The sequence below is a fragment of the Coturnix japonica genome, chromosome 1 (assembly GCF_001577835.2).
Source record: "Coturnix japonica isolate 7356 chromosome 1, Coturnix japonica 2.1, whole genome shotgun sequence".
Lineage (NCBI taxonomy): Eukaryota > Metazoa > Chordata > Aves > Galliformes > Phasianidae > Coturnix > Coturnix japonica.
The window spans coordinates 98,828,021-98,853,203 of record NC_029516.1 but is presented as its reverse complement, the minus strand read 5'-3'; the positions used below and the strand labels follow the sequence as shown (position 1 = coordinate 98,853,203).

At 44.4% G+C, this 25,183-nt stretch overlaps 1 protein-coding gene across 3 annotated transcripts; it reads left to right on the top strand.

The window, feature by feature from the left end:
- The first annotated feature begins 1,171 nt into the window (after positions 1-1,171).
- LOC107323918 (cystathionine beta-synthase-like protein) lies at positions 1,172-22,423 on the top strand. Of its 3 annotated transcripts, none has more exons than XM_015883464.2 (18): positions 1,172-1,299; positions 5,723-5,856; positions 6,486-6,670; positions 7,218-7,324; positions 7,901-8,035; positions 9,608-9,687; positions 10,440-10,574; positions 11,123-11,192; positions 12,351-12,442; positions 13,530-13,655; positions 14,095-14,179; positions 14,382-14,487; positions 15,343-15,417; positions 16,127-16,261; positions 16,598-16,706; positions 17,448-17,477; positions 19,170-19,254; positions 20,053-22,423. In XM_015883464.2, exons 2-18 carry the CDS (start codon positions 5,815-5,817, stop codon positions 20,160-20,162), a joined length of 1,707 nt encoding a protein of 568 aa, XP_015738950.1. In that variant the 5' UTR covers positions 1,172-1,299; positions 5,723-5,814; the 3' UTR covers positions 20,163-22,423. The 3 variants fall into 3 exon arrangements, with proteins under 3 accessions (XP_015738950.1, XP_015738939.1, XP_015738961.1); XM_015883453.2 differs by having other exon boundaries at positions 6,459-6,670; XM_015883475.2 differs by lacking the exon at positions 17,448-17,477 and having other exon boundaries at positions 6,459-6,670.
- Positions 22,424-25,183: the final 2,760 nt, after the last annotated feature.

Below are 25,183 nucleotides of genomic sequence, written 5' to 3'. Positions count from 1 at the left end.
CAGATGATCGTCAATCTCAGGAAATGGCTTAAGTGCTCCATGGCACCGGTAGTGAATTGCTGATGTATAGAAGTTACTCACAAGGGCAGGTTAAGGATTAATCTAAGCGTCCCACAGATTGGGCTCAGTTATGGTGGTCTAATTAGGGTGCAGTCACAAAAAGCTTTGTATATTCACTTCTTGCCACCATGACTTGCTACTAACATCAGCAGCAGAGTGTGGGTCTGTGTGACTACAGATAAGTTTCAAGTCTTTTTCTTTAGACAAAGCTCCCTCTTCTTGTAAGTGTATCCAGTTTACCTGAGAGATGAAATGCTGAGCGCAGAGCTGTGGTGCAATTACAGATACCTCTAATTAGCCTGGCACATTATGTTCAGATAGTTTGCAGCACGCCTAGCGCTGTCACTTGCTCTATACGAGTCGTCTTTGAGGTGCTGTCTGTTTCACAGTTTGTAAGATGCATCGAGTCCATCTGTGCTGCCAGCTTCATATCTCAGCACCCATCTGCCTGAGTTTGCAGTGGCTGCTGCAAGGCTGACGCTTCAGAAGCAGAACAGCTGACTCTGTGCCTCTTCCCTCAGTCTGAAAGGCATCAAAGATAAAAAAGGTATGGCTTCACCACCCCCCCTCCCCCATTTGGGCTCTGTAGATACGCTGTCAGTTTGCAAACATTTGCATGCATTTTCTTGAAGTTATGACAGCGTTCCAGACACAAATATTCACGGGCTTATGTTCCATAGATCTCAGCCCACATTTTGTCTTCATTTCCTCACTAGAGAGCCCTCTGTGCCCCCAGGACCAGCCTCAGATTGGCCCCATCCAGTCATCACCTCCCTTCTGCCATTTTTACCACCCTGCTCCTTACTCCTTATTTTTATACAGCGTGCAATTACGATGTCATACGGCTATCTGTGGAGCAGCTATGCATACAGACGGAAGTGCAACTCCTTCCATTACCTAAAACACGTGAACACTGAAGGGTAAGCCACATTCAAAGCTACCTCAAATTGCCTTTGTACCCCAGGGCGGGTTGCGGCCCACCGCCATCGCTCCCCATGCGCAGGGGGGCGGACATTTTCCACCTCAGCTGCTCACCCCGCGCCATCTTGCGATTGGTTGCCATTATATCGCCGACGCCCCCGTGGAAACCAATTGTAGAGAGTATCGTCGCCTCCTCCTTCATCGAGGGGGCGGGTTAAGGGGAGAGGCGGAGCCGAGGCTCGCCGGGCTCTTCTTAATGCGGCGGACTGCCCCACGCTTCTCGCCTGCAGCGGCATCGCCGGAGCGCCCGCCCCGCCGGTGAGGTGGCGGATCTCGGTGGGGGATGGGGGAGGAGGGGTCGATGCCCGTCGTTGCATCAGCCCCGGGACGGCCCGCGTGGGTGGAGGGCGGGTGGGCTTTTGGTTTGGGTGTTAATCGGGATGGATGGACATGGGGGAGGCGGAGGAATGGGGATGCTCCCTGCAGGCTGGGCTTGGGGTGGAGGAGGAGGAAGGCTGCTCTCAGGATGGCTTCCACTATGGCATGCTGCTCCTTACTCTCGCTCTAGGGCTTCTCCCTGCTACCGTCGGAGTCTCTTACGGGTCGGTGTTGTGTTAGGGGCTGAAAATCTCGTTTTGTTTGCTTCTTGTTTCGTGCATTCCTTCTGCCATGCTGGGCGATATCTAACGCTCGCAGCAACCTTAATGATCCCGATGGTGATATGGCTGAGCCAGAGCTGCTTGGCTGTTAGGTGACCCTCACCCTGTCCTCGGGTGGCTGCTCTCCTGTTCAACTTCCTCACCCCAAAGCCTATGACCGTGGAGGTTTGGAAGCGTGCTGGCCTTGTTCCGGCTGAGCTGCTCAGCGTGTACGTATTTACCTTTCCAACAAGGCTGTTTGCTGAGCCCAGACGCCAGCCCTGCCTTCTGACAAACTCCTCCTGGTCAGAGGAGGGAAAGCCTGGGCTGCGGAGATGGGCAAACCTGGGCCATCAGGTCTTCTGTGAGATCTCAGAGCATTGCTGTTCTGTGGCTGGGGTACATCTGCAGTGGGGTGGCTGCTAATAGAGTAAAGCAGAGATGCTCTGTAAGGCCTATTGTTTTGGCACACCCTCCTTTTTGGCAACTTCTTGTTACCATGTGGCATCCCCTGGGCACAGCCAAACGTGCTTCCCGCAAGCCAGGGTAGTCCTAAAAGCCGTGGTGGTAGCAAGGTCACTGGGGCCCTGCTGCAGGCCTGCCAACTCAGGTACATAATTAATCTGCTGCTGGCAGCCAGCTGCTGGGAGGGCCTGGGCCAGCCCTGGTTGTTGGCAGCTGCCTGCTGCCCACCTAGGGCTGCTCACACTGTTCCTCTGAGGAACTGAACGCTTCATGTTTTCCCTGGCTGGTTGTATGCACGACAGTTACCAGAGTGATGTGAGGTGCTTTGCAGTTGAAGCTGTGATGTCCTTAGGGAGGCAGGGGTGTGGTGTATTGGCTGCTACTGAACAAGTAGCAAAGTACCATAAGAAAAACTCAGCTGTCTGATAATCTCCTGAATCACAGAATTGTTAAGCTTAGAAAGACCACTAAGATCACCTAGTCCAACTGCCAGCTCTTTCCCACCGCATCCTCTAACAACGTCTCTCAGCGCCCCATCCTTGAACACCTCCAGGGATGGTGACTTTACCACCTCCCTGGGCAGCCTGTGCCACTGCATCACCAAAATATAGCTGTGGTGCTTTCAAACAGCTTCCAAAGGCAGTGTATATACTGCTACTTATGGTAACCTTTAGAGATCCTCCAGCTCTCTAAGACCCTGTGGCACCACAGAGCAAGCAGAACAACTGCTTTTAGCTGGTTTACTCATTCGCAGACCTGCTTAGCATCAAAGCTTACCATTTTCAGGCTGCAACGTGGTAGAATCCTTTATCTCATCTTTGGTTGAGCAGTCAGCCCTTAGGGCATCTCCCTGTGATGCATCTTGTACACCTGCCTTTAGACAGCTTAATTTTGGCTTCAGACAAGACTGGAGTTAATTAGGTTCTCGCACACATGATACTCTGTACATGTCTGTATTAGTGCTGACATGGTATGCTGTAAACAGCCTTAGAAACTGTAGCTCCTATCATCTGTGGAGTGAGTTCAACCTAGGTTGTCCAGGGATTAATTTCACCCACTGGCCTTCAATGCTATTCCTTGCAAATTCTTTGCGTAGGAATTGAGGAGTACTTCAGCTCTTGGGTTCCCTGTGGAGATTGATGCTGAGGTGTGGCTTTGTCCACGAGGCTCTCTGGATCTCTTACATCTGTCTGTGCCCCAGTCCGCTCCATGCTTTAGGTTTAAGTGACTGTGTGTAATTTGGCTTTCTAATTTTTCCGCCTTGCGTGTTCTGCAAGATATAAGGGCAGAAGTTAGTCAGGTTTTTCTAGCCAGGCTCTGCCCACATCCCCAGCAGTTTCTGGGAGCGTTTACTTTTATGGCAAACCTCTGTTCAAGCTCTCAGAAGTTCCCTACTGAGGATGGGCAACCCTTTCTGCAGCCCACCACCCTCTGGGTATGCCAAGCAGTGTTCATTCACTGTTCTCTCCCCTGTCTGTCCGTCTGAGAAGGCAGTCAGGATAGTGAAGAAGTTGCTGTCTTTTGTTTTGGTAATTTCTGCTCGTTCCTTTTTCCCCCAAGGATGACCCCACTAGGAAGGTTCACGAGCTTCCTGTGTCCTGATGTATACATCTTTGTGTGAATCTGGTTGTCCTATGCGGACACTTGACCCATTTTGTTAGAGTTGCCTTAGATTGGGCTGGAAGTGGCAGGAGGATGTTTGGGGTAGTGTCTAAGGAAGCTCGTTGATAGGACTGCAGGAGTTTGGAGGTCTTCCTGTTGGTTCTGAGCACAGCCAGCCACTGGGCTCTTGTCTTGTTCTGGATGAAGAGCAACAAGTCATTGCTGCTGCTCATAAGTCTTCACCAGGTACTGTGGTAAAAATTCACTTTGAATTCCTGAGTTTGCGGTGGGATTTTGTCCTTGTTCAGCATCTAAGACATGAAATTGGCCATAGCTGTGACTGGTTCTCTACTACCATGATTAGAATTTGACTTTATAAATGTATACGCACATTCCTATATACTTTGAAGTGCATGAATGTGAGGTTATTTAAAATCATGCCTAATAAAGCATTTCAAAGGGAACTGCTGAATGGGGGCTTGTGTAGTTCATCTAATCCAGCTCCACTGCAATGAACAGGGAAGAACAAAATCTGCTTCCTTTATAAGCTGTTGCTGTTACCTTCCCATGTGTTGAAGTGGTGTGATCCTTTCACAGCAAGGTACCTTTATTAGATGGGCTTTATAACTGTTGCCAGCATCTATGCCCAATATGGTATCCACCATCTTGAGCTCCTACATGTGGTTTGGGGAGAGTTTGATATTTCCTCAATACTTCTGCTTTACTAAATAAAGTGCTGTTGTTTTGAACCGTGAGCCTGGCACCTCCTAGAAATAGAACTGAGACTCGCTGTGGAGCTAGAAATAAACACTTTTAGCAACAAAGACTGATAGTGTTAAATTGTGTATGTTTACGGTATACGAGCTCTCTTGGACTGGCGTTTCTCAATGTAGTCTAATAGAGGCTGCATCCTATCTTGGCACTCAAGCATATATCAACCCAGATAAAGTAAAATGGTGTTATTTTGGTAGCATGGGAGTTCTTACATCCAGATGTTGAATTATGTTAAGCTTTTGTCTTGAAAGCTGGCACTTCCAGAGGCTTCTTTCCTAAATGGAGGCGATTTAAGTGCCATGAGCGTTTTCTTCTAACCAGCACGTGAGAAAGGAATGGGTATGTATAAAGCAGTAGTGGTTAGTGGTGCACGTTAACTTGCAGGATCAAATGCTAAAGTTCACTGATCCTGTGATGTTTTCCAGTCTGCCAGCAGACCATCAACACTGCCTGTCTGAGCTATGTCTGTTTTGCAAGCATTTGGCAGAAGTATGGGGATGAGAACCTTTCCAGGTCTGGTACAATTCAGTAACACAAAGAGCCATGAATCCTGCTGCAAAGAAAGTGATGAGTAAAACCACGTTTTGTACTGTTTCAGCCAGACTTTTGCCTTCAATGATAGTAAGGGAGATGGCTGGGGTAGGGGAAATCAGTTTCTTTCCACTAATTTCTTTCTACATATTTCTTGACCACCCAGCAGCTTACTGTGCTGCCTCATAGCTGAAGTGTTTGTGTGCTACATCCCTGTATCTGCACATTCAGCGTTAATTTGGTGTTAGGAGGAACTTCTGAGTTTGGTTTCCTTCTCAAGGGTGAAGGGAAATCTACAAACATTCCTGTTCAGAGCCTCTTTCTATATTGTGTACAGGATCTTTGGGTGTTTGCCCTGTACAGCTCTTTCACCCCTGGTGTCCCCACAAGAGTATATCCTGCAGACTGAAGTATTTTCTATTCCTCTTTCTGTCTGCCGAGCTTACAGAAGTGCAGACAATCCCAAAGATCTATAGCTTTCATGAAGGTGGGATGTGGGGGCAGGGCAGGGGGTAGAATAGGAAATGCAGGAAGAACAGGGGTCAGATGGCCGTCAGTTGCTTTTGCTCAGTACCTCTGCTGTGTGGCTCTCTTTATCCTGCCCATAGAACTCAGCTTTGCTTTGTTTGGCAGCTTTCCCCTCCTTCCACCGTAGAAGTGGGATGAGTATTTTTTTCCTAAGAGAGACTGTTTCCTGATAGTGTTTTGGTGTTGTTTTATTTAATTTGCAGGATCTGCATCTTTGAAGAAGATTCCAGTTGCGTGACCCACTGTATTCTTTCTCCCAAAGAAAGTCCAGTCTACTGTGCCTTTGCCTAAGAAAATGGAGAAGCTGATGTCAGAGAAGCCTGTTCCAGTATCTAAGGTACACATTGGTCTTTGGGAATGACTGCTTATCTTTCTCACGAGAATTCAGGGACACTGTCTGCTTTCTGAGGGTTTTCTAGTTTTGGGGGGGTTGGAATTCTCTTGAGGCAGATACTATTGAGACCAGTGGCCTTTGTGCAAGAGTTTTCAAGATTACAAGTAGCTGTGGAGCCTCTTGGCACCGCTTTGCAATTAGCCATGGAGTAGTCTTCCTCTCTTTCTCTTGGACAGGAGAGTCATTATTTCTGGGGGGTAGCTTTTTGTATAGGAAATGTGTCTCCCACAAGATCACTCTGCTCTTTTGGAAACCAGCACCATGATAATTTCTGTTTGGGTAGGCTGCCCTCAGAAAAACTGCATACTGAAAGACTGGAGAAGAAAGATCAGTTGATAAAGAGGCAGAACCAAGAATAAAAAAACTCTTTATGAGTAACGCAATTTTTAGCTATTGTTGTTGTAGGCAGTTGCAGGGCAATTACTTGAGTGAGGGGCTGCCTGTGCTGCTGAACTTGAACAAGTTTGACAGTCTCAAGAGATACTCTAGCCTCATTACATCAGGACATATGCATCACAGTAGATTCTAATCTTTTTCTCTTCAAGGATGAAATGCATTCCCTTCCTTCCCAGGCCAAGCCAGATACGAACTCATGCCCTCATGCTTCTGGCAAATACTTCCTCCCTAGTGGGACAGACCTTGAGGACTGTAAGACTAATGAGAAGGAAAGGAAGTGGATTCGTCCAGATACACCCAGCAAATGCACATGGAAGCTTGGGAAACCCATCTCTGCTTCCCCCCATCGTCATATGTCTCTGTAAGTCTTACTTTTCTTTGCTTGCTAGCTTTCAGCACAGGACTTATCCTGGTCACCTAAGTGCTATATGGATTTAACAAAAGGTGGCTGATTTAAACTGGTGCTTCTTAAGTTCAGTGCATAAACAAAACTAAGAACCCACATTAAGCATGCAAAGGGCCTTACACCAAAGAAGTTAAGTGATGTGAAACTGCATGCACTGGAACTAGATTACATGAAGTAACCTGGCAAGCAATTCTCTGACTAGATGAACAATTGCACTATAATAGCTTGTAAAACAGCTGACTGTGAGCAGTCTTCCTGACTTGTGCCAGGAAGAAGTTCAGAGCACATAGTTCTTGCTTCAGTACTTGGCTTGATGTATGATTAATCCTAGAGTTCTGGATCAGGCACTTATCTTACAAATGTATATCTAATAGATAGTTTGGTTTAAGAGAATGTTGGAGTCTGATAGGAAGGGGAGAAAGCTGGGTGTAATAAAACATCAGAAACACTTTGTGTTGCTACTCCATGAGCTGCCTTCTGACTTTGTTTGTCTGTGTGTCAGGCCAGAGCCTCCAAACATTCTGCCCAACATCCTGAATAAAGTTGGCAACACACCGTTGGTGCGGATCAACAAGATTGGAAAGCACTTTGGGCTGAAGTGTGAACTCTGTGAGTACTTCTGTGGACAGGAGAAAGGAATGAGAAACACTGCTTTGGAAACACAGGCAGTTCTGCTTCGTAGTGTTGTGGAACTCAGGCGTAAGAGGAATGCAGGGACTGTAGAAAATGGAATTAAAACTCCTTTAATTCAGCAGGTTTTCAGGTTCTTAAGTTATGATAATCTGATGTGCCTTCCAATTAGCATTATATACAAGGATTCTCCCTCTCTTTGGGTGAGGATGATTTGTATGTATTGTATGAAGCTTTTAACTGTTTCTAGTATCTGTGGTTTTCACTAGTGCACAAAGTGCACGATCTGCAAGTTGTCACTGAAGATCAAAGAAAACGATAAAAGGGTTGAAAGTGCCTCAACGAAACCTTTCTTTAAACTGGGGATATCTGGAGCCAAAACCCACTGGTGATGTGAATAGAACAGAGCTCTTCATGCAAAGGGAATCTGAAATCTCTGCTTCTGTATATGGAGTGGTGAATTGTGCCAGATATGTTAACAGCTACTCTTGCAGATGTGTTAGGCTCAGCAGCAAACTGCTGTTTAAGAACACTGCCTGGTTTCTTTGCTTCCAGTGGCAAAATGCGAGTACTTCAATGCTGGGGGCAGTGTGAAGGACCGCATCAGCCTGAGGATGGTAGAGGATGCTGAGAGAGCTGGGATCTTGAAGCCTGGAGACACAATCATAGAGCCAACCTCTGGAAACACAGGTAGGGGATGTAGAGGTCATAGCAAAAAGTGGGGAAGGTGTTCTTGTGGGTTTCCAGGAGGAGGCAGACCTGAGACGTGTGGGTGGAGGCTGCCTGTGCAGAGGGGAGCAGTGTTTCTTCCCTTTAATATTAAACAAACAAAATAAAAACCAGAAAAAACCCCCACAATTCTTCAATGTGCTATGCTGACCAGAACAGCAAGGAAGAAAGTTTGTTTGCAGGGGCTCTTAGCTTTATTATTATTATTAAAGAAAGTATTAGGCCAGATTCACTAGGGTCTCTAAGTTCTATTCAGGAGCTCAACTGAAACTGTTGGAAATCAAGCCCCAAAAGACCAGTGTAATGCTGATCTTCTGTTTGGAAAGTCCCATAGTCCTTGGACACACAGTCTCTCAGATGAGGTTGGCCTGGCCTGAGAATTGGCCTTTCCCTTAGTGGTGCAGTTGAGCTGGGAGACGAGCTGCGTCCCTACAGCACTGTTTGTTGACACAGCCCTTGCACTCCTAGATCTTCAACAGGTTTCCCTTGGACCAGCATTTCCTTGGAGGGCTGGTGGAAGGAGCAGTCCCACCAGTCCAGGGCCAGGGAAGAGCTTTAGTACTATTAAGTTCAGTGCTGTCTTGTTTTACTTAGTTCTAGTGCCTGTAACGCACTGGAAAAGGATTTGTTTCCACCTCCTTGAAAAATTAAATAGAATTTAAAGGTATTTGAATTACATGACATTTTTTTATATGGGTCTTTAACCTCTATACAATTCTGAACCAGGCAGAAACAGAGGCAGCTTTGGACAAGCAAGTTTCTCTGTAGAATATGTCATGGGCATATGTTGATACTGTGCCTGGTACCCAAAACAGAAGGGGAGGTGCCATGCAGCCCTACCTCAGATTGCTCATTGGCCAACCTCCACTGCTGTTTTGGGTACCAGGCGCAGTTTCTTCATCTTGCAGAGAAGTAATATGATAGCAGGTGTAAGTGTCTTGATTGGGAAGATATTCTGAGCTTAACTGCTCAAGCAGGCAGTTGAAGATCTGTTGAAAAGGCTGAAATCAGACCAGAAGTGCAGACTTATAAACTAGAAATGAGGTGTCTCTAATAATCTAGGCGTTTCACTGTTGTAACAAGTTGATGTAATACATTACAGCCACTATCACGCCAGGCATCTATATTTTGTTGTTTTAGAAAGGAATTAGTTTAGGAACATTGCAAACTGGGGATTTAATGCTGAGTGAGTAATGCAGAATAATAAGGGAGAGATGGCAAACAGACAAGAGGGAGGTGAAATGTAGACCACTGGCTTTCCCATGTGCATGCATTGATAAATATATATAAATATACATTTCCCCCACCCTTGGCTAAGCTTTCTTTGGTCTGTAGTCCTCAAAGAACCAGCGTCTGTAACTCCTCCTCTCTTCAGAAGTCAGAAACTTTGTCACTCCCCTCTAAAGACATTGTACTCAATGTACTCTCTCTTTGAGAATCTGATTAAAGCAAAGGCATGCCTAAGCTGGAGTTGTGGGTTTTGGTTTTTGTTGCTTCTCACTTAATGCTCTTCATGTCTCTGCGTGTTTCCAGGAATTGGGCTGGCCTTGGCTGCAGCAGTGAAGGGTTACCGCTGTATCATCGTGATGCCGGAGAAAATGAGTATGGAGAAGGTCAGATCTGCTTTTTGTTTCTTATTTTAAAGTAAGCTTGCTTGCACTCATGGAGTTCATCATGCAAATGGGTGCTGTGGCTTTAGCAGTGATGTAGGCTCTTGGGTTCCAAACTGCTGGCCAGATGGACTTACTGCTGAAGGGCACTTGCGAAGTGCTAGTAGAGATCCTGACTGGACAGCCATGGACAGAATTGTGTTTAAGTCCTGTGCCTGCAGCATTGTCAGTTGGGAAACTCTCATCACAGATATCAAGGGAACCTGAGATCTACACAGCAGATTGAAGTGACAACCTGTCCATAGGTTAGCTGTCCCCCAGTGAGCGAAGGAGCAAAGGGGAGGCAGTGGCTGAAGCTTCAAATGTTCTTTGGTTTTGCCCTAGGCTGAGCCTTGGGGAAGTCTGCTTTCAAGTTAACATGCTGAGAGATGCTGGCAAGGTTCTGAATTGTGTCACCACAACTCAGGAAGGAGAATGCCCACTTACCTTGGGAGTAGAAAGGAGAAAACTTCTAGCTCTAGAGCGAGCCTTTGTCAGGCTTCCACCTAGGGTGACACTGTGCCTGAGGACAAGAGAGTGGAGAAGAGATCTGGTTCTTCACGATGGAAGCAGCAAATCAGTATCAGGAAAACCACTTATCTCAATGGAGTAATAGTCCCTACAGACTCAAATGTCCAGAATGGCAGCAGGAATTTGACTTTGACCTCCCAGGTAAAGCTTCTGGTTTTTTTTCTGATAGTCTTTGTTTGCTACAGGTGGATGTCCTGAGAGCTCTGGGTGCTGAGATTGTGAGGACCCCAACTACTGCCAGATTTGATTCTCCTGAATCTCACGTGGGTGTAGCATGGAGACTGAAGAATGAAATCCCCAACGCACATATCTTAGACCAGGTAAGAACAAAGCATCAGAGCTGTAGGTGTGTCACAACAGGAGGTATTGCTGCGTTGGTCCTTATGTCCATGGCTGAAAGTTCCTACAATGTAGGGGGGGTCTGTGAGGGGAAAAATATCCCACTAAGTGGTCACTGTGCCGCAGGGTAATGAGCTGTTATATTCACTAGTGAGCTGTTATATTCACTAGAGGGCAGCAGTAAGCCTATGCTTACAGAAAGTGGAAAAGAAAAATGTGGCTTTCTCTACTGAATTGATGGTACCTTGTGGAAGAATTGGTACAAGGGTCATCTTTTTAAAAGAAACTGTCCCACAGCCAGGTCTGATTTTACTGGTAGCTTAGAAATACCCTTATGCCAGTTCATTTAGGGAGGATGCACCTCTCTGCAGTCATTCTGTGTAGGTCCAGATAATAGATAAAGAAACAGCCTGGAAAATGTATGTAGTAGTTGAGGAGCTTGAAGAACATTTGTAACGTTCTTGAAATGTCTAATGGTGTCGATATTTTTTTCTGGTCTACTGAATGGTCTTTTTGTCTGTCAATGCAGTACCGTAATGCCAGCAATCCCCTGACACACTATGACACCACAGCTGAAGAGATCCTGCAGCAGTGCGAAGGTAAGACTGCTCTGCTGCTGGTTTCTTCTTTAATGAGTCTTTCATATTCTTTGTTGTTACAGTCTTGGAGAATGGGACCCACGACGGTTAATTCTGTACATATGCCTTTGTGTCATTAGAGAACTGCTTTACTCCAGTTCTCTTACTAATAAACTGTTTTCCATTAAAGATGGATGCTTTGTTTTTAAGGTTCTCCAGGTGGAGAAAGTAGTGATACTGAAATCATGTATGAGGGGAAAAAAAATAATCCAGAACTATACCTAGAGTAGCAAGAAAGAACAGGATTGGGTTTTTCTTTCAGCTCACATCACAGAATTAGGTATTTTTACATTCTCAGACTGAACGCTCCATTGTACTGAAAGCTCCTTAAAACAGAAGACCTTGAGAGTACAAAGTGTTCTACATAGCAGCTGTCACCAGTAAGACCAGTTTTCTCTTGGAGTAATTTACATTTAGCTGTGGGCAGCCCAGCTGAAGTACCAGAAATGACTGAGGTGTGGCAGCAGAGAGCTTTAGCTGGGCTAACTCACTCTGGTGAGGAACCCAAGAGCTATTGGAGGCAGCACTCAGTGTGATTCTGCAGGAGGAGGCCATATAGGAGTCTACTGTCCTGCCCTGTAAAACAGTGCAGTTAAACTTCTTTGATGGGACCTTGATCGTTGGAATAAGAAATTCAGTTATTACGTTTCTTCTCATGAGAGTGAGGACTGTGTGAAGGGTTCTTTTACATCTCCCTGCCCCCCAGAAAAACAGTGAACATCTATCCTTTGCTCTTGCCTCTCATTCAGTAAATTGGCTTATATAATGAGCTACTCATTCTCTGTTCAGTAATGAATTCTTCTCTATCAACAAATACAGTAATAGGAAAAGTATAGGTGTTATCAACACAGTGGACCACCTCTTAGCTCTGCTTGAAACCTGACAAATTGTTGCCTTGCTGGGCCACTGAAGGACACTTCAAAGCTATTTGTAAAGTAAATGGGGATGAAGTGAGATGATCTCATAATACAGTTCTTGGGAAACTAAAAGCCTTATCTTGCCCCTTTTCTGCTGCTTTCTGTGGTTTTGCTATATCAAGTCCACACTTGACTGTGCATTTTTAATCCATCATCCTCAGGAAATGTCATGACTGCCTTTTTCTTTCTCACTTTCAATCAGGGAAAATAGACATGCTGGTGGCTACAGCTGGTACAGGAGGTACCATCACTGGCATCTCCAGAAAGCTGAAGGAGAAGTGTCCAGGTTGCAAAGTAAGTGGCAAGCCTACAGCATGTCTCTAGCCTCAAACTTCTCTGCTTCTTGGTGTATCCCATTCCTTGTAAGCCTGCCCTGGGTCTCTGAGAGAAGCTCTTGGAGTTCTTCAGTTGGAAGTAGTGATGAGCAGCAAAGAAATGTTTTCAGATGCTGTCTAAAATCATTATGCTCTGGTCTTGCTATTGACTGGAGTTCAGGTTTGGCTCAGCAGGTGAAAACTGTCCCTCAGGTTCTTCCATGGGATGTTTGACAAATGTCCTTTGCTGGGGTTCACAGCATCCTCGTGCTTTTTCCCTGACCATGGCTTGGATTCTGGTACTTTCTAAAGTGCCTGAGTTTTTTGCCAAGTGAGTCTTTCTCTGCACAGACCAATGTGTATATGTGTACTGGTGTGCAGTTTTGGATTTCCTCACAGGAGCTGATATCCTGTTTCAGTCATTCTTTTTTTCCCACCCTCTCTGGAAAATGTTAATAAACAACAAAATAAAGCTTGTATTTCATGACAAATATAGACACATTGATTGTAATGATGCCTGACATCATTACATGTGAATGAAGACAGTTTTGTCTTGGAAACCCTTTCCTATGGGTAAACAAAACAAAACCCTTGTAGAACAAGTAGTGCCCTTCACTTAATATCCACAGCCTGAGGTTTCCCAGTGGTAAGAATCACAGATTCATTAATGTTGGAAGACACCTCTGATATCATCTATTCCAACCATTGACCCACCCCCACCATGCCCACTGCCCATGTTCCTCAGTGCCACATCCACACGGCTCTTGAACACCTCCAGGGACGGTGACTTCACCACCTCCCTGGGCAACCTGTGCCACTGCATCACCATTCTTTCTGAGAATAAATTTTTCCTAATATCCAACCTAAAGCATTAAAGCATTCTGCTTGGAGGGGAGGTGAGAGTTGCCAGGCAGAGGTGAGCAGCAGACTAGTCTGCTGTTAGCTGGCTGTGTGTGGAGACAGAGTGGCACCAACAGCTGTAATGAAGCTGAGTGCTTGTGTTTAAATAGCTGTGTTCTTGAACACAGTGTGTCCTGGTAACCAAAAAGTAAAAACTGCTTCTCCAGATCATAGGTGTTGATCCTGAAGGCTCCATCCTTGCTCAACCGGACGAACTGAACAAGACCGATAAGACAATGTATGAAGTAGAAGGAATTGGATATGATTTTGTCCCCACAGTGTTGGATAGATCTGTAAGTCATGCTTCTTGGTTTCCTGACCTTTGCCATCTGTTGGTTGTGAGGTGAAGGTGGAGGAAAAGCTTGGGAAAGCATTAGATAGGATAAAATCTAACAATCTCCCTCTGAAGTGGTATGACTGTATGTAGTTCTAAGCAGAAGCTGTGTCCCTGGGAAGCCCTCCAAGGGGGATGAAACAAGTTGATGCTCTCTGGCTGTCTTATAACAGATTTCAATAAGGAGTCTGTGGTGCTAATGTGGTCATCTTCCCTTGGCAAAAGAATTCTACTTGGTGTTTGTAGGATGGAATCCTAAGCATGTGGAGCTCAGTAGGACAGCCTTTGGCTCAAAGAGTATGGGGTTGAATTTACAGTGTCAATTCTGAAGCCCCACCCCTTCCAAATCCCTTCTCATTTAAAGAGACCCTTGTTTCTGTCTTCCTGCCGCCTCCCAGATGGTGGACCAGTGGTACAAAAGCAACGATGAGGAGTCATTTGCTTTAGCACGCATGCTGATCCGAGAGGAAGGACTGCTGTGTGGTAAGAGATGACACGAATCCTTTGGGTTTCTCTGAGAAATATGTGGGAGGCTAAAGCCTCGTGTGCTTCACGGAGATCTCCTTATGCTTCAGAAGCTGTCTTCCTCACCTTGGGCTCCTCTGCTGACTCTCCTTCTCTCTTTTGTTCTTCTCATTGCACAGTCTCATTCTGACAGTTTTGCCTCTGATATGCATTTTGCCAGGTGGCAGCTCAGGCAGCGCAATGTCTGTAGCTGTGAAGGCAGCCAAAGAGCTGAAGGAGGGTCAGCGCTGTGTTGTTATCTTCCCTGACTCTATCAGGAACTACATGTAAGAACCTGCTTGTTGTCTCTGTGGGAAAAGGATGAGGCAGACCCTCAGACCTCCTTACAGCAGGGACAAGTTGAATGCATATCACTTCAGTAACTTGGTTCTACAAGAAAGGAATGTGCTCGGGGCACAACTTCTGTGGTAACCAAAAAAGGTCTGACATGGAGCCTTACAAAAGCAGAGCTCCTCCTGGTGTCTCATTCGAGTATATAACCATAACTGGTTAGTTAAGGTCTTTATGGGAAAGATTTGCTCTCAGTCTAATTTATTTGAGGCTACTGGTGTTATTCCATTCCCAGAAGGATCTCCTAAAGGCTGCTGGCTACTCTTTCAGCCTGTGTCCATAGCAGTACACAGCACTACTATGGCAGTAGCTAGTGCTGGGGAGAGTTGACAGGTGGCAATGTGAGAGATTTGAGCTTCTCTGAGAAGAAATTCCACACCCGCTACATTGAAATGTATTCCAAAACGTGCTCTCTTTATTTCTGTTACATGACTGCTATTGCATCCAACACAACATCACTGTATTGTGCAGTCATCTATTGTGGCAGCCTGACTGCGGGCTACAGAAAGACCTGAACTGAGTACATGCTGACATTCTTCTGTCCCAGGCAGTCTCTTTATCATATTGCATGGGACTGATGTAGCTGAAGCTTCATTTCCAATGGGATTCACTTTTCTATGATCTTTTCATCAGTATGTGCCTGGCTGGTAAGCTTGGGTGGCAAATGTAGTCTATTTTCAATTATGATTTAATTGTTAGTGATAGTGAGCTGTAAACAGTCACTGTGTTATTAGTATTCCTGTTAGATATTCAGCCTGCTTATGAGCCTTTTATTGCCCGATAATTTCCAGGTCCAAGTTCTTGAGTGACAAATGGATGATTCAGAAAGGGTTCATGAGAGAAGAAGACCTTGTCAAAAAACCTTGGTAAGAATGTCAGATCCATTCGGATTCACGTGAATCTCTTTAGCTACTCTCTTTACGGCAGTTGCTAATTTAAAGCTCACTGCAGTCTGTAATACTTCCTTTGTGTTTTAGTTAATCTTTCATGCTGTAGTGTTGGTGAGTAAGTCTGGCTGTTGCATACTGTGGATATTTATTTATTAAGTCTGCCTGAATTGTTTATTGTCTTTCTCACAACAGAAGAAAACTTTATATTTAATAACTTTTGAATGGAAAGGGTTGCGTTTGAAATGAATATTATCCAGAGAACCCTGCCAACAACAGAGATCTTGACGACAAAGCATTACAATTCTGCGTAACCGAGGGAGGATCTTCCATAGTTTGCTCTCTGTAATACCTGTAAATGTAACCCTTTGAGCAGGAGCCTGGGATTTTCTTTGTGAGATATAAATACCAGGCTCCCACGTTGGTTATTTTTCACTAATCATCTGTAATCCAGAGAATTAGATGAAACAAAACTGTTTCAGTCTTAAAAACTTTCTCATACCTGAATGAATTTCTGATGCTGATGAGAGAACTGTAAATCCTTGAAGCCTTTACTGCCTCTGGCAGAGTCAAGGCCTTTCCTTGTAGGTTTCTGTCATTCTTATAGTGGCAAATGCCACAGTAGGCGAACAGCTGGTTCTCTTCTCTCCCTGAGGCTTGAATTGCTTTGGTTTTTATTTTGTCCCAGGTGGTGGAATGTCAGTGTTCAGGAGTTAAGCCTCTCAGCTCCCCTGACTGTGCTTCCAACTGTTACCTGTGCAAAGACCGTTGAAATTCTCCGGGAGAAGGGGTTCGACCAGGTACCAGTTGTTGATGAATCTGGGTATGTTCATATATATCACTATTCATCCATGTATATATATCATTTCTCTCACCAGGTCCCAAGGCGTGTCTTTAGATGTTGAATAGAAGTTAAAATATGTTCTTCCATTATAGTTACATTGTTCTTATGACTTGCCTTAAGTATTGCCACACCAGTGGTGGTATGTTGTCATGCTGGGACTGTCCCACCTTTCACGTCATACGTTTCTAATGGTTTATTATGGTATGAGACTCTGTGCATCTCTGCAGGTTGGCTTCCTTGTTTTAGTGGCAGCTGTTAAACTTATCAAAACCAAATTTTGTGTTTAAAACAAATCTTATTTCTCTTCTTTTCCAGGGTGATTTTGGGCATGGTTACTCTAGGTAACATGCTTTCTTCACTGCTTGCTGGAAAAGTTCAGCCCTCAGATGAAGTCAGCAAAGTAATCTACAAGCAGTTCAAGCAGGTAAGTAACAATTCCCCATTCTCTAATATCAAGTACAACTGCAAATGTCTTAATGCTACAGTGGCAACAGATTGGGTAAACCTTACCCAGGACCATATAGAACAGCTGGTTTTGAGCACAGACATGGACCCATGTTAAATTCTGTCCTAGTTCACTCAGTAGCTCCAAGATTTGTGTTGTGTTCTTATATTGGACTTCTCTATTAATTCAGCAGACTTCCTTCTCCCGTGCTTGTCCTTTATTCCTTCACCAAAACCCAGCACTTGTCTGGGCAATTGACTCTCCAGCAGAAAAGACAGAAAGATATTGAAACAGCTCTTATTTAATAATTTCTGTATCAGCTGAAAAGGGAACTGCTTGCCTTCCTTATCAGGTGCCTTCCTAGAACAGGGATGGATGGATAGATAGTGAAAGCTGTTGTTGTCAAGATACATGAATTTCACTGGTTTCTCTTGCCCATGCAATATTGTGTGGCAAGAGACCACAACTTCCCAGATTTGATTGCTCTTCTAGAATGTATGAGTATTGTTGCTGTTGCTTTGCTTTGCTTACAGGAGTAATGTGTTCATAAAACAGAATGCTTAACTTAGCTATTAACAAGCTTTCAGTTTCAGCAGTCTCATAGAATTCAGGAAGCATTTGTCATGCTGCTGTTCAGTCTACGAACTACAGAATCCATGAAGCTTAGATGAAGCGCTAGTTCTTTATAGACCAAATGTCAATGTATTTTTTCCTTCCTAGGCAGATAATCAAGGATCAGGTGGAAATGTGGTGCGTAACAAAGCTATTCGGTCAATGTTCTCCCTCGCTGGGACAGCTTAAGAGTTTCTGGGGCTGCTGTTGTGCACTTGCTTGTGTACCTACAGTGGTGTTAGTTATAGTGGCCAATTCTCTGCACTTCTGAGGTTGTGGCTTTTTTCCACGGACAGCTTGAACTCTCTCATGCTTCTTCAGTATCGAGCAGCTTAACCATTTCTTTTCAGCTTTGATGTTTCTTGGTGGAGGATGGAAGGGGAGCAACACTAGAGCAGTGGTATTGCTAACATACTAACTAAAAGCATCATCCTTCATTTATTTTCCATTTGAATTGATGGTCAGATGGAGAAATGTGGTTAAATGCCCATAACCTCAGAAGTATTGTGAATTTTGCTTTCCTTACTGCTTTGATCAAGCTTATTTGGCTTGTTCACTGGTGAAACTGGGAGAACAGATCATCTGTGTCACTGAAATGATATCCTGCAGCCAGGCTCTGTACCATAGCATGCATCATTAAGATGTCCCCTAAGCCTGTGAATGCCAAGGCAAAACTGTCATTTAGCAACATGGGAAACTCTGACACTTTCCTTTCACTGTACCTAGTGGTTGTTAGCTAGTTTCCTGGTGTGACTTTGGTCAGCATCCTAAACCATTTAATCACTGGCATCCTAAGTGGATGAGAGCCTCCTTTACGTTGAACCTAAATTCTAAAGCCAGGCTTTGAACCCAAGTTTGCACAGAACTGCTTGTCAATGATGGTGGCTGCTGGTCCATTAAAGACAGGCAGAGGGAGTCTCTTTCGGTATGGAAACCAGGGTTCTATTGTCCAGTTGAGCCCGACTGTTCATGCTGGTGATGTGTATTCTCCAGTCACAAGCAGAGCTCGCTGTAGAATAAGAGCTTTTTTAGTCTGTGGTACAAGGCTTACCTTTACTACAAATTAATTTAACCCCTGAAGTATGTCAGACAGTGATTGTTGCTGGCAGTTGTGGAGTCACCTGGGTGATAGACTTGCTGCTGCTGAGTACTTTAAAACATTGAGGAAGAATAGTTTTGTGCATTCTTTCAAAGGTTTCTAGCAGGTGATTAGCTGGGTGTTTCAGAAGGACCTGTGTTTTTTCAGCAGGGCCAATGTGGAGTGCTTTCCTGTTTAGACTTCTCAAAGTTGAACTGCTACACTCAAAATGAATTCTTGATTCTCAGTTTCTTGATTTGCACCTGAGCACAGTGCAGCTGAGCAATGTTCACCCTTGGTTTGGGATTGTTTGGGCTCTTCCCTGATCCATTCTCAGATTGTATTCACTTCCACAATGATTATAATCTGATTCATTTGCTCGTTCCCAGTCTCACTCAAGTAAAATCACCAAGTATAATCATCTTGAGTTTTATGGATCTCCTCTCCTTACACATGGAACACTTTATCCTCTCCCTTTTCAGCTCTTCAGTGTATTCATTACGTTTTCAGAATCAGAATGAAGATTTCACATAGTGGTTTGTGTTTTGTTTCATTTTCTTGGGAATTAGAGGTAAAAAGAAAGAAGAAAACTTTCTGATCTTTTAACTCAGCCTTGATTTGTTTGTGTTTTACAGTTCTTTAGATGTGAGCACTGCTGTACTGTCTTTAACACTAGATGGAGCATATGGTGATTATACACCACTGAAAACATAAGGGGCTGTTTAACTTAAGTTCTGTAACTCTCTCTTCAGATTAACCTGAAAGACAACTTGGGGAAGCTCTCTCATATCCTGGAAACAGACCACTTTGCCCTAGTGGTTCACGAACAGATTCAGTGTGAGTATGATATACTGCACCTTGAAAGATGCCCTCTTTGTAAGAGTGGCACCAAGAAGCAAATACAAGCAGTTCTATCACAATGAATGTCACAGGTTGACAACGATGTATTTTCCATCTAAAGTAAAATCTTAAATTTAATGAAGCATAGTAAGAGCTTGATGTCAACACTGACACCAGTGTCAGTGTTAAGCCAACTTAATATGTCCCGTGACTTATTCTCCTTCGCCAGACACTTCTTTACTCCAAACTGTCCCCTTTTTCATCCTTCTCAAAACTCTTTATGCTGCTTTCTTTATGAACTGGAAATGACTGAAAAAATCTTTGAGTGTAGGTTATAGCATTATTATACATAAATGAGAAACTAGACTGAAAACAATAACGCAACTCACCAGATCTGTATGGCTGGGCAGCTATGTCAGTTGTGACCATAAATGAAGAACAGTCATTACATTTGGATTTATTCCTGTTCACCTCCCTGAAGATGTGCTCTTGACTCTGTGCTGACTAACGTAACCTTGAATCTCACTGGAAGCCTGCAGCAAAGCAAGGACTGAATAAATGACAAGTCCAAGACAATCCAGCTGTCTTAACAAACAGTATAAGTACGCCAAGCAACTCAGCACAGCCAAAGCAACAAGGAACTCTAGACCACAGATAAAGACAGAGGATGTTTCAGATCATTTGTTTCCCAGATCAAAGGTTTATGGTCATCGATATCCTGGCTGGGATGAATGGTGGGGGTGGTTTGTCTTTGTGCTTCCTAATGGCTGAAATCCCCTTTTTATTTCTGTGTAGATCACACCGATGGCTCCTCCAGCAAGCGGCAAATGGTGTTTGGCATTGTGACAGCCATTGACCTGCTCAACTTTGTGACTGCGCGAGAACGGGAAAGAAAGATGAACTAAAGTCAAGGAGCAGTCAGGAACCTTTCCAGTAATATTTTGCAATCTCCAACAAAGAATCAGGTTTATTTCTAAGGTCTGTTCTTAAGGTGTTTGTTATGAAATTCTGAAAATAAGCTGTTAGTGATCCTGGTGTCAGCTCTACAGCAAGTGCTTTCTACTTATTGCACACTCTCTGGGAGTTCGTTTCTTAATCGGGTTACGTGATATTTCTTAAGACAATTTATTTTTTTACCTATATGTGTGTGTGTAAAAAATATTGCCTAAATTAACTGGTGTGTTCCTTACCTGTTGCGTCCGAAGGCTGGCTTTTCAAAAATGATTTCAGATGCATTAAATATGTGGAAAAGAGAGTTATAAGGCAGAAGTCTAAGAGCTCTGGAAAGTATTTTTTGATGTGGAGGGTTGTTAAGATAGTATAGCACAGAAACAAAAACATGGAATTTGTAGTTGCCTGTCAGGTGATGTTGACTTGGAGGAGGCAGGATACACAAAAGTAGGCAAGAGCTCAAAGCCGAAGTAACACCAGAGATACTGTCAACCCACCAGCAGTGTGACAGGTTGGTTTGTCTGCTGGCAGCTTCTTTTTTGTGGCTAATAAGAACTTCATTGTAATGAAGCCTCAGGTTGATACATTAATTCATAAATGATGTACCAATGGAAGCTAGGTTAATTCCACACTTAGTTTGTTTCCTTAGTCATCAACTGTTCTTTTGGAATAAGGTTAGTAATGAAGTAATATAACTCACAGTCTCCCTTGAGAACTCACTTTGTCAAGAATGAATGACGGAGACTTGTAGACTAAACGAAAAAGCTGGGAATTGGGAGTCACCAAGCTGCAGTCAGGAGAGGAGAGAAGGGAAGCAGAAGTCACCAAAGCGATCTGCAATCTGTGACTTGGATGGAAGCAGGTGGCCTTGCAATTTTAATTAACAGGTTGATGCTCTATTCCTAGTGGGTTATTCTACAGGCAGAAAACAGTCTAAATCTACTATTTGAGACTTTGTTAGTGGCTGGATTCAGCTTTTAAAGTTGTTTCTTTATTATTTCTTTATTATATATATATTTCTTTATTATCTTATTATAGATGAACCCTCCAGGAATGGTTCATCTTTAATATCCATTGTAGAATACAGCTGAATGACACCAGAAGTTGCTTACCTTAAAATATGGTTTAACCATTACAACCTGATATTTAGTCTATCTATACCTCTGTGTGATTTAAGACAGCTTTTGCTAAGACTCTGGAATAAACTGCCATATAATCTAAAACTTTGCTAATTCGGTTTTAGGGGACAGTAGGTTTCTTTAATTTCTTTTCCAGTTATTTCAAACATTGTTATCAGATGTATTTTCTCATATGTTGTTAATTTCCTGGGAGCAACAAGAAGAGCTTGTTTCTTTGGTTGTATTTTCACTGCATCCTTGCAGGATGATGCGCAGAAGGCAGCTGCCACACTTCTCAGAAGAGCAGTACAAGAGAGAAGTAGGATTGTTATGTTCAGGTTGAGGAAGCCAGAGACTAATGGGCAGCTTTACCTTTGACACAGTGGGAAGTATGAGGATTTTGGCTTTTCATTATAGTTTACTGTTCATAAATTAATCTCCACCATGTCCTGAAAACCAGGTAGTGTTTGTACAACAGAAGGGTTGAGCAGAGCTGGCGAGGAAGAAGGTCTGCGAGTTGAAAGCAATCCAAGCGAGTAACCCAAATTAATGTAGCTGCACTGCTCTGCACATGCAGTTTGTTAGGAGCTGTTTCCTGCTCTGAACTGACACAAGGAAATGCTCACTGACTGCTCTTATTCAGAGTAGCAACCCTGTGTGGTCAGTGGGAAATAACTGGAGGTTCTGAATGACTGGAAAACTTTCCAGAGCTCTCTTCTGCTGTAGGGATGGAGACAGGGAGTCCTGCAGAATGGAAGTTCCTGTGATGCAAACGTTCATCAGCGTGATGCTTTTCTGCATACCAGAAAGTGCTCTTACTACCTTGATCCTAGTGAGAAGCTAAAGGGCTATGTTACTGCTTTACTCATCTATCTTTGTTTCAAATATTGTGAGGACCAGGAAAGACATCGCTGTTTGTTCAGTCTTTAATACAAAGTTTGAGTCTAAAGCTTGAACAGAACTGTCTTCATTTCTTTTCTGAAGTGGGTGCCTGCATCTCCTGTTTACTTGTGCTGGTTAAGCACATGCTGACTGTCAGCCTGGAAACTATTTTGCACATGGTTATTTATATAAACAATTGATGCTGTGTTTCTGTATCCCTGTAGGAGAATATCCGTCCTTTTGCTTTTCTTTACTCTGCAAGAATACTTTTATTTTCTCACGTGGAGACTTTTATCCAATAGAAGCTGTACATTTTGCAAGGAGTTATCAACCAATGATGTAAGGATGGTTTTGAAGTTGTAATGACCAATATTACTTCTGCTTTTTCCATAAGCTATGGCTGTGAAGAGTGAGCAAAGCCTCAAAATGGTGGTAAGGTAACACTTTGCTATAGAAAGGGAAAGGGGAACTTCACAAAAACCAAGACAAAGGGTAACTGTACATTTAAAAGTGCAGGGAAAGGGGGAATTNAGCTTAACCTATATCTGTAACACACTTTTCTCTTTACTGTGTGCAAGTTTGGAGGAGCTATCCCCCTTGCACCCGGCGCTGCGCAACGCTGGAATAAACATACATGCTTTATAACCCATCTCTGGATTATAGAGTTTGATTCCGCAAGTCAGCTGACTCCAGATCTCTGTGTAGCTGAGTTTCCTTTAAGTGCCCAGACTGGTCCCCTGTCCACTAAGTTTGTTGCTAAATGGTTTCTGAAAACTTCTGTTGCGTGTTTCACACATTGTGCTCACCGTTAGCAGTTGTCTGGTACTGCCCCCATTGTCCAACAGCCTTTCTAACTGTGTAGCATCAGCACACTACAATGACAAAGGGAAGACTTTCTATGTTTTAAGGAGCTGGGAAAAATTCATTGCACAGACATTTGCAATATGATGTAAAGAATTCAATAAAAGTTATTTGATTGCAGGATGGCTTTGTCTGTTTTGTTTATTAGTGGCAGCTCAAGCTGGAAGTATGTTAGACTGTAGGCTGTAAGAAATTTCTCAGGGCTGGCTCTGTTATAGAATAGGGAAGGAAATAGGCAGAGCTGGGTCCGAAATGTGACTGAAGTTGCTACCGCAAAAGCAGCCAGCATGGTCAATTAAAAAGGTGTTTGTGAATGAATACAAAAAGTAGAGGTCAACCTGCCACGCTGTGAGGAGGCAAGGAGAAGGAAATTAAAGCTAATTTCGCAAGGTAAGAGATTTATGTATGTAAGTGCCAAGCAGGGGAACTGTACTGTGGATAAGGAGCTGCTGGCAGGAACAAGAGGGATTGGCTGTTTCAGAGCTATGTGTACGTGCTGCTGCTCAGCTCTGTCCCCTTTTGGCCAGATGCTCAAGGTAAGCAAGAGTGAAGGCATTTTATGTCTGTCAGGCAAGGATGTAAACCTCTCATTCCATCCCATCTCCAGCTTACTATCTATCCATAGGGGGAGCAACCCAGCAGGTGAATGGCACATTAAATGTTCCATATACATCCCTTTCATATTGATTAGTCAAGATGCCGTCCTTGTCCACAGCAATTGTGGTTCATTGCCCTAACCTTCATCTTTTTGTAGTCTACTGCCTTACCTTCACCTTCTGGCAGTCTACTGAGAAGTAAAAGTGGTTCTGATAGGCAAAAGGCCAGCACTGCTCCCCCCTGTGTGGTGTGGTTCCAGCAGAAAGGCCAAAGGCTAACAGGACACGGAGAGCAGCTGGCAGCTTGTGGGATCAAGTTCCACACCGGGAGTAGGCGAAAGGCGTTCTTGCCATGCTGCTGCTCTGGCTGCAATCCCACGTGGGGAGCTGAGCTCTAACAGTGTTCAGATGTTTTAGCCAGTGCAGCTAGAGAGAAACTGCCAAAGCTGCAGTGTGATGCTTCCCACATCCACACTATGCCCAGAGGTTGCTCTGTCGGTAGCAGCCCCTGGCTTTGGTTGTTGCAGGCAGTGGCCACGTGCACCCCAACTCTGAACTTTTCTTGATGGCTGAGGCCCTGCCAGGACTGTGCTGTCCCCCAGCATTGGGGCTGCCCCTCCTCACGGGTCACAGACATAGGGAAAATTACTGGGTACAATATTCTGTTCAGGCTCTGGAGATAACCGGAGGACTTCAGTCCAGAAAGCTGTCTTATGAAAGCAATAAATTCCCTTTGGGAAGGAAAGAAAGAAAACACACGTGATGCTAATGGAGGTGCCACTACCTTTTGCCAGTGCAAAGTAAAACCAAATCCATCTGAGCTTTGCTCATGGAATATTCCTTGAGGTTGCTGTGTTTACCAGAAGTGTGCTGTTGGAGGGGGAGGTGGCTGTAAAAGGGCCTTGGGAGGATTTCCAGCCTTTAGCCTTCCCCAGAGAAACAAAGTGATAACGAACAGAGCCAGGCTGCCTACCTCTGGGGCAGCATTTCTGTGAGTGTGGCAAGTGGGCTTCCCTTTGGCTGAATAGGAGCTGCTCTGGACCTCTGGGGTCGGTTAGGGGCTGAAGCCATGGGCATGAGAAGGCTTTGGGCTCTGGTCCTGTCCCCTGACACTGCCATCCCCATCTGCTTGCCCCAGGTCATGCCCTCAGAGGCTGGGGAGGGAGCATGAAGGTGGTGAGTATGGTGACACAGCTTAGGCCCAGCCATAAGGAAGGAGGAAGGATGAGGTCAGGATAAGAGTGCAGACGACTTGAGGGTGCAGGTGGCTGAATCCCACTTTTTGAACAACCTGAATCAGAATTCTTATTGCTGGAAAGAACCCTTAAAGGCCATCTAGCCCAGCTCCCCTGCAATAAAAAGGGACATTCACAGCTAGATCAGGTTGCTCACAGCCTGAACCTGGGATTCAGCCATCTTTGTGCCGGACCTGAATGCCTGCCCAGAGGCTGTGGGCCGGCTGCTGGGCCCAAGGCCAGCTCAAACGTGCTTGTGCCCTCAGGGCTGGCCCTTGCTTCC

Bases quoted from the DNA above. Each gene is read 5' to 3' on its own strand.
- LOC107323918 (XM_015883453.2), top strand. From the start codon at position 5,815: ATGGAGAAGCTGATGTCAGAGAAGCCTGTTCCAGTATCTAAG. The intron at 6,671-7,217 runs GTAAGTCTTACT...TCTGTGTGTCAG, and splicing joins CCCCATCGTCATATGTCTCT to GCCAGAGCCTCCAAACATTC. The intron at 14,488-15,342 runs GTAAGAACCTGC...GATAATTTCCAG, and splicing joins GACTCTATCAGGAACTACAT to GTCCAAGTTCTTGAGTGACA.